Source organism: Aegilops tauschii, chromosome 7 (genome assembly GCF_002575655.3).
Source record: "Aegilops tauschii subsp. strangulata cultivar AL8/78 chromosome 7, Aet v6.0, whole genome shotgun sequence".
NCBI classification, from domain to species: domain Eukaryota; kingdom Viridiplantae; phylum Streptophyta; class Magnoliopsida; order Poales; family Poaceae; genus Aegilops; species Aegilops tauschii.
The window spans coordinates 372,701,321-372,710,387 of NC_053041.3; the positions used below are offsets into that span (position 1 = coordinate 372,701,321).

The 9,067-nt window shown below is 52.0% G+C and overlaps 1 protein-coding gene across 1 annotated transcript; it reads left to right on the forward strand.

The window, feature by feature from the left end:
- Nucleotides 1–2,808: 2,808 nt before the first annotated feature.
- LOC109773098 (probable mixed-linked glucan synthase 6) lies at nucleotides 2,809–8,794 on the forward strand. Its single transcript, XM_020331793.4, has 3 exons — nucleotides 2,809–3,539; nucleotides 5,168–5,912; nucleotides 6,613–8,794. The coding sequence occupies exons 1-3, from the start codon at nucleotides 3,220–3,222 to the stop codon at nucleotides 8,380–8,382; spliced, it is 2,835 nt and encodes a 944-aa protein (XP_020187382.1). The 5' UTR covers nucleotides 2,809–3,219; the 3' UTR covers nucleotides 8,383–8,794.
- The last annotated feature ends 273 nt before the right edge of the window (nucleotides 8,795–9,067 follow it).

The window sequence follows — 9,067 nt, forward strand, 5'->3', positions numbered from 1 at the left end:
GGGTTCGAGAATCATGCAACCATGACTGAGACTCCTCTCTAGTCAATAACCAATAGCGGGAACTAGATGTCCATATTGGTCCACAGATATTCAACGATGATCTTTATCGGTTAAACCACAATGTCGAGGATTTTGGTAATCCCGTATGCAATTCCCTTTGTCCGGCTATATGTTAGTTGCCCGAGATTCGATCGTCGGTATCTCCATACCTAGTTCAATATCATTACCGGCAAGTCCCTTTACTTGTTCCGTAATACAAGATCCCGTGTCTAAACTCATTAGTCACATGAAGCTTCTTGTGATGTTGTATTACCGAGAGGGCCTAGAGATATCTCCCCGTCACACGGAGTGACAAATCTCAGTCTCGATCCATGCAACCCAACAGAGACCATCAGGTATACCTGTAGAGCACCTTTATGATCACCTAGTTAGAAAGTGACGTTTGATAGCACACAAGGCATTCCTCCGGTATCCGGGAGTAGCATGATCTGATGGTCGAAGGAACAAATACTTGACATGAATAAAGCTATAGCAAAACTAAATGATATGATGTCATGCTAAGCTTACGGTTGAGTTTTGTCCATCACATCATTCTCCTACTGATGTGATCTCGTTATTAAATGACAACTCATGTCTATGGTCAGGAAACCATAACCATCTTTGATCAACGAGCTAGTCTAGTAGAGGCTTACTAGGGACACAGTGTAGTTTATGTATTCACACATGTATTTAAGTTTTCGGTCAATGCAATTCTAGTATGAATAATAAACATTTATCATGAACCGGAAATATGATAATAACCAATTTATTATTGCCTCTAGGGCATATTTCCAATATCGATGAGATAATAACTACCATTTTCGGTGGAAATCGACTTTGATGATCCAACTATAAACGTGCAAAGACGTCGCGCCTTAGCAATCGCTAATCCAACTTCGAAAGGTTAATGACCATATCGGAGCATGATCAACCTGACCACGAGGGTCTATTTCCTGTAGGCAAATAAAGAACAAGCAAGAAACTGAGATTGCAATTGAAGAGGAAAGTCTTGGGCTGGTCATTGGACACAACGAAATACACACCTTGCATGGTGAACTTTAATGTAAACAAAACTCAAGTCTAAAACGATGCCTTAAGGGCTGTATTTCTAGGGAAACAGAGGGAAGCAGCTTAGGAATTATCTTGATGTAGTGGTTCAGTAAAGGGCCTGAAATCTGCTTTGCAGATGGCATAGCTGTGGGCGTCAATAAGGTCATTAGCGTCCTCTCCACGGACGCGCGCACACAAACAAGTGAGTCAGTACGTGTGCCCCGGATGGAGATGCACGCACATTACATTACCGTTGGCGTGAAGCGTTAAAATTGCGTCCGTTTCCCTCCCATCCCCTCTCCTCGTAAATGTTGTGGGACTCGTTGAGTGTAGTAACAGTAGTATAGTTTATCATGAATGCTGGGGGCTAGCGTGCCCGCATATGTGGTTGGATCGTCGATGCAACAGCAACAGCAACCGCCGGTTAATTACTCTTCCGGCCTCTCCATCCTCGATCGTCTTGTTCTTGTGTGTTGGTTTAATTGTCCTCTCAGTGGCGGTATGGTTAGTTCGGGGTCTGGACACGGGGCCGTGTGGCCTGGCGCGCGCGCATCATTGTCCTAACAACTGGCCTAGTTTGCAAATTGGCCGGGCGCGAGCGAGCTGCAGACCTCATGCTTAATTCCTCCCGTTAGTTAGTTCAGGGAGCTCCATCAGGACGGATTATATGCTCCTCCCGCCGTGATTTCTCGTCGGATACGCGCGCGACGTTCCCCGCCGCTCCTATAGGGACGTCGTAACGGGCAGAACGGCAAGCCTCCTTGTGGCAATGAACCGGCCAGGGGACCAACGCATTCCTTCTCTTCTCGTGAAGCATTTCCTCGCCAAAACCAAAACCAAAACCAAAACCAAAGGGGGGAAAGGAAAGGGGCAGTAGTAGAACCGGGCTCTGCATGTCCACCTTTTGCTGTGACCGATATTACTCCGACCACTGTTGCCTTCCGTGGCTCTGCTGCATGCCACTTTTCAACCAACAAGACAAGAATACGTATGAGCGAGTCCTCGCAGTTTGCTACTAGTGCTCCAAAATGTTTCTCCCAACCCAACTTGCACATACACATCAAGAGGCTAAAAATTCCGTTGGGCTGCATGGTCACAGCAGAGCAAAGAGGCTTGTACGGTACTCAAAACAGCTCACTGATGCATGGCGATGCTGCAGGATGGCTACAGGGACTCACGGGTCAGGCTGGCTTCAGCTTGGACTGGGGGAGAGCAGAAAAGGCGCAAGAAAAGAATCTTTCAATCAAGGGCAGCAAAGAAGCCCAAGCTCACAAACCCCACCAAGTTAATTAATAAAAGAGAGAGAAAAAACAGGCACATAACAAACAAACTAATCATCATCGCCACTCATCGCCCTGGTACCTTTATTCTACGCCCAGCTCCTTCTCCTTCTCCTCTCTGATTAGTACTATATTACATTAACATAACAATCAATCGGTGGAAAAGGAAATCGTCCCATCTTGCGGCACCAATCAATTCATTAATTAATCAACAATGAAGTACTTATGCAAGCGAAAAGATAAAATAAAAACCGGAAATGCAAGCTAATTATCACTAGTTTTCTTGCGCAGGGAGGGGAGGGGAGGGCATCACAAATCACATGGCACAGCAGGCAGGGGCAGGAATATGAGTGGAAGCAACCTGGTAGGTAGGTGAGGTGCGGTGCGGTGCGGCGAGATGATATGCATATGCATATGGGCTGGGCTGGGCTGGGCATACACGCGTACACGCAGCAATGTGCTCGCCAGTCCACCACCTACATATAAACACACCCGCACACCGCTCAAACACAATTACAACCCACAGACACCTCCAACCCGTTGGTTGGATAGCTCAGCAAGACAAGCGAGCTGAGCAGAGCAAAGCTTGAAACCCCTACCGACACTTCTTGTGCCTCCCAGCCCATAAATCCCCCACGTACTTTACTCGTCATTTCTCGCACCTCCTCCTCCTCCCCTCTCCCTCCCCTACATTCATTCATTGCTTCCTTTTCTCTCTCCCTGCACATGCTAAAGGCTGCCTCGCCCATTGCCTGAGCGTGGAGAGCTACCTTGCCTGCCTCCCTGCCATTGTTCGGCTTGTTCTCCTTGTCGTAAAGGAGAGTGAGTGCGTGCATTGAGGACGACGGCCATGGCGCCAGCGGTGGCCGGAGGAGGCCGCGTGCGGAGCAACGAGCCGGCTGCTGCCGCTACCGCGCCCGCCAGCGGGAAGCCCTGCGTCTGCGGCTTCCAGGTGTGCGCCTGCACGGGATCGGCCGCGGTGGCGTCTGCCGCCTCCTCGCTCGACATGGACATCGTGGCCATGGGGCAGATAGGCGCCGTCAACGACGAGAGCTGGGTGGGCGTGGAGCTCGGCGAGGACGGCGAGACCGACGAAAGCGGTGCCGCCGTTGACGACCGCCCCGTCTTCCGCACCGAGAAAATCAAGGGTGTCCTCCTCCACCCCTACCGGTACGTGCAACTAAACTCCCTACTATATCTGCGTCACAGTAACAATTACGTATTTCATACTTACTGTATAAGTATTTATTATTACCACTCTTTTGCACAACAAGTCTAAAATGATTAAGCCAACAAGCACAACGCCAAGGTTGACAGTCACGATTATTTGATCTTGACCGGTGGCGCTAGTACTCCTAGGACTAGTAGTAGCATGGTCTGGTCGGTGTTAATCACAGTAATTAATGGAGTAGTTAATTAATGTAAACTTGGATTAAAATTTGACAAGTCCGAGACAGGTGCACGTTAGAGGCGGTTCAATGATGGCTCGAATCCACCCAAAACAGCGCGTCCCGGTGTGGGCTGTCGGCTCGGTGCGGCGGGGCGCTGGTTCTTCCATTTTACTAGTAGTCGTAGTCACTGCTGCATGGGCCCGCTTGAGGGGACGTTAGCCGTTGGGCCTGCCTGGCAGGTGGGCCCCGGTGGCCACCCTGGCGGCTAATAAATCCTTGCCACTTTAGAGTTAATAAAATCTGGGTGTGCAATAGCAATAGGAATCCGAGGTGAAACGAGATGACAGTGGGCATGGCTTGCACGTGAATCCAAGCCACATCATTAAAAGCCTCGTCGCCATCCTCCCTGGGGACGTCGCAGTGAGAAAGTTGGTTAAACTTTTGGGGTTGGGACAAGATATAAAAGCAAGTAACATGTCCTTTTTTGTCACTGGAGAAACGTATGCATGTATGTATGGTATGGTAGTATATGAGATTTTTCGGCATCTAGTCTAGTTATAGATGGAGCCTGTAGTACGTTAGTTTTTGTTCAGCCGTTTTATTGGAGAAAACGAGAAGAAGATTATCATGCCATATCGTGTCATAGAAAGGAGGAGAAGAAAAAGAAGTGGTGCCACCGCATGAATGCCTTTTTTCCCAGAAGAATGCGTGAGTCATGTTGGCACCGAGAAAAGCCATATTAAAGTGGCAGAGTTACAACTCAGAAGAAATGCGCGTGCTAGATAAACACTACTAGCATATGTCAAGTGCACTCGGCACAACATCTTCAAAGTACTGCAAAGATTAACAAGAAAAAGATTACTACTACTCCAAAGTACTACTCCTACTAGTAGTAACGATTAGCAGGAGAAGGTTCCAACGACTTTTTGGCGCCAATAGCATAAATAAATAAGAAGAAGAAAACTTAACGAGAAAAGAGGCCCATTAATGGAGCAAGGAATCCAGCGGCACCACCTCTGGCGGTCGCGTCCATGCCCTCGTACGACGGGTGAGGGAGGGGCCCGGGCCTACTGACAGCCGAGGCATGTCGGTGCTCATACACGGCGCCGTTTGCTGCCAAGTGTGCCAGCTCACACTCATTGACTTGCCAGCACCCGCCTTGGCTGTCAATGCGAACATGATGCCCTTCCCTCTCGCCTTTTGGCATTTGCAAAAAAATTAAAACTAGCTGTCTGATAGGGAAAAGAAATGCAAAGGGAAAAGATGAACATGGCGCATGTTCCCTCCAATAATTGCACCCAATCATCGCACCAACATAGCCAGCACTCGATTAATCCAAACAATTTTTACTAAGAGTGAGTTGATGATGAACTGTAACTGACGGTGAATGTGAATAATGCAATGCAGGGTGCTGATCTTCGTCCGTCTCATCGCCTTCACCCTGTTCGTGATCTGGCGTATTTCCCACAAGAACCCTGACGCCATGTGGCTGTGGGTGACATCCATCTGCGGCGAGTTCTGGTTCGGTTTCTCCTGGCTGCTGGATCAGCTCCCCAAGCTGAACCCCATCAACCGCGTGCCGGACCTGGCCGTGCTGCGGCAGCGCTTCGACCGCCCCGACGGCACCTCCACCCTCCCGGGGCTGGACATCTTCGTCACCACGGCCGACCCCATCAAGGAGCCCATCCTCTCCACTGCCAACTCGGTGCTCTCCATCCTCGCCGCCGACTACCCCGTCGACCGCAACACATGCTACGTTTCTGACGACAGTGGCATGCTGCTCACCTACGAGGCCCTGGCTGAGTCCTCCAAGTTCGCCACCCTCTGGGTGCCCTTCTGCCGCAAGCACGGGATCGAGCCCAGGGGCCCGGAGAGCTACTTTGAGCTCAAGTCCCACCCCTACATGGGGAGAGCCCAGGACGAGTTCGTGAACGACCGTCGCCGCGTCCGCAAGGAGTACGACGAGTTCAAGGCCAGGATCAACAGCCTGGAGCATGACATCAAGCAGCGCAACGACGGGTACAACGCCGCCAACGCCCACCGGGAAGGCGAGCCCCGACCCACCTGGATGGCCGACGGCACCCAGTGGGAGGGCACCTGGGTCGACGCCTCCGAGAACCACCGCAGGGGCGACCACGCCGGCATCGTCCTGGTCAGTACTAGCTATTCTTATCACTACCGTTTACTCCTACTTACTGTTTCTTTCCTACTACATGTCTGCATTGCATGCATGCATGCTGCTGTTCTTGGAATCTTGGTTAGTTAGGCCCTCGTTATTAGTGGCCATCTGATGTGATGCCTGCCTGCACTGCTGTGCCGATCCAAGGGAGATTTTGACAGAATGGACGTGGTGATAGTCGAGAGTGCAACCACCGGCCGGCCAGCCAAGCACACTTGTGGACAGACATGCAAGAAAACATGCATGCTCCTCTTCTCGCGTCGTCCTGTGGCCAGCAACGTGTGGTTCCACTCATTCATGCCGTGACGAGGAATGGTGGTTGGGGTGGTCCTTTCCCCCCGACAGCACTACAGCGTCCACTTTATGACCCATTTAATTCAATTCACCGGCCCTGCTTTCTTAACTGCCTCAATCATTCATCAGTTTACTCTGCCCAACTCTTAACCCTGTATAGTAGTAATAATTAATTACTCCAACCACTAATCACCTTAAGGTAATAGTAACACTCCAGTAAGAATCATTTGACCTTTTACTATGGAGCAGCGAAAATTAACCATGTCATTCATTTAACCTTGTTTTTTTACCACTACTGTATCTACCTATGCTCAAGTTGTGATTGTACTAGTGCAAGAGGAATGGAGTGCTGACAATGGTGTCTGTGCAATGGATGCAGGTGCTGCTGAACCACCCGAGCCACCGCCGGCAGACGGGCCCGCCGGCGAGTGCTGACAACCCACTGGACTTCAGCGGCGTGGATGTGCGTCTCCCCATGCTGGTGTACGTGTCCCGTGAGAAGCGCCCCGGACACGACCACCAGAAGAAGGCCGGCGCCATGAACGCGCTCACCCGCGCCTCCGCGCTGCTCTCCAACTCCCCCTTCATCCTCAACCTCGACTGCGACCACTACATCAACAACTCCCAGGCCCTCCGCGCCGGCATCTGCTTCATGGTGGGACGCGACAGCGACACCGTCGCCTTCGTCCAGTTCCCGCAGCGCTTCGAGGGCGTCGACCCCACCGACCTCTACGCCAACCACAACCGCATCTTCTTCGACGGCACCCTCCGTGCCCTCGACGGCATGCAGGGCCCCATCTACGTCGGCACCGGCTGTCTCTTCCGCCGCATCACCGTCTACGGCTTCGACCCGCCCAGGATCAACGTCGGCGGGCCCTGCTTCCCCAGGCTCGCCGGGCTCTTCGCCAAGACCAAGTACGAGAAGCCTGGGCTCGAGATGACCATGGCCAAGGCCAAGGCTGCGCCGGTGCCCGCCAAGGGCAAGCACGGCTTCCTGCCTCTGCCCAAGAAGACGTACGGCAAGTCGGACGCCTTCGTGGACAGCATCCCGCGCGCGTCGCACCCGTCGCCTTACGCCGCGGCGGCTGAGGGCATCGTGGCCGACGAGGCGACCATCGTGGAGGCGGTGAACGTGACGGCGGCGGCGTTCGAGAAGAAGACCGGGTGGGGCAAAGAGATCGGCTGGGTGTACGACACCGTGACGGAGGACGTGGTGACCGGGTACCGGATGCATATCAAGGGGTGGCGGTCACGCTACTGCTCCATCTACCCACACGCCTTCATCGGCACCGCACCCATCAACCTCACGGAGAGGCTCTTCCAGGTGCTTCGCTGGTCCACGGGCTCCCTCGAGATCTTCTTCTCCAAGAACAACCCGCTCTTCGGCAGCACCTACCTCCACCCGCTGCAGCGCGTCGCCTACATCAACATCACCACCTACCCGTTCACCGCCATCTTCCTCATCTTCTACACCACCGTGCCGGCGCTCTCCTTCGTCACTGGCCACTTCATCGTGCAGCGCCCCACCACCATGTTCTACGTCTACCTGGGCATCGTGCTCTCCACGCTGCTCGTCATCGCCGTGCTGGAGGTCAAGTGGGCCGGGGTCACCGTCTTCGAGTGGTTCAGGAACGGCCAGTTCTGGATGACGGCAAGTTGCTCCGCCTACCTCGCCGCCGTGTGCCAGGTGCTCACCAAGGTGATATTCCGGCGTGACATCTCCTTCAAGCTCACATCCAAGCTACCGTCGGGAGACGAGAAGAAGGACCCCTACGCCGACCTCTACGTGGTGCGCTGGACGCCGCTCATGATCACACCCATCATCATCATTTTCGTCAACATCATCGGGTCGGCGGTGGCCTTCGCCAAGGTGCTCGACGGCGAGTGGACGCACTGGCTCAAGGTCGCCGGCGGCGTCTTCTTCAACTTCTGGGTGCTCTTCCACCTCTACCCGTTCGCCAAGGGCATCCTGGGGAAGCACGGCAAGACGCCAGTCGTGGTGCTCGTCTGGTGGGCATTCACCTTCGTCATCACCGCCGTGCTCTACATCAACATCCCCCACATGCATAGCTCGGGAGGCAAGCACACAACGGTGCATGGTCACCATGGCAAGAAGTTCGTCGACGCAGGGTACTACAACTGGCCGTGAGGTCCCTGTTGACGACTTTGCCGCCGCGCATCCGGACAAGACAACGACGACCTGCGACAAGAAACAACAATCCACTGAACAGTGCATGCATCCATCTGATCGAGAAGCAGAGCCCGCCAAAGTTTGCATTTTTTTAATTTTTTTCTTCACTTTTTTGCCCGTTTCTTTTTAGTTTTGTCCAGAAAAAAGATGGTGTTGATTTGATTTAGTTCTTAATTACCTGTGGTAATTAATTATGTACTTAATTATACATTACGCGAAGAACAAGGGAGACGACTTACCGGGTACGGGATGTACATGCTCGACGATGTATAGAGATGAGAGAGGCTGGGAGTGCTGGGCCCGTGGGTGGGGTGGAGGGCGGTATTCTTTTAGTAGTATTATATGGAAACAATAAATTTAATTTCATTAATTCGTGCATGTGTTCACCTGTCGCCACTGATTTCTTTTTGTCAGGGAATCTACTTAGTATATTTATGCAAAAATACACAATTATTACTTGGTCCAACAATAACAATTATTATTATTTACCGTCTAATTGCTTGAGCTTTATTCTGTCCCACTATGTGTTACCGAATATTTGACTTGTATAAAGCTGGAAGCCATGTGATCGATCTGAAGTTGCACTGTTAATGTTCCTGATCTACTTTCATTGTGGACGTCGGAGTTGGCCGTATCCTCCGCA

What these genes read in the sequence shown, in the direction of transcription:
- LOC109773098 (XM_020331793.4), top strand. Translation starts at nt 3,220, where the DNA reads ATGGCGCCAGCGGTGGCCGGAGGAGGCCGCGTGCGGAGCAACGAGCCG. An exon ending in GTCCTCCTCCACCCCTACCG is followed by an intron (nt 3,540 to 5,167) that starts GTACGTGCAACT and finishes AATGCAATGCAG; the next exon opens with GGTGCTGATCTTCGTCCGTC. An exon ending in ACCACGCCGGCATCGTCCTG is followed by an intron (nt 5,913 to 6,612) that starts GTCAGTACTAGC and finishes CAATGGATGCAG; the next exon opens with GTGCTGCTGAACCACCCGAG.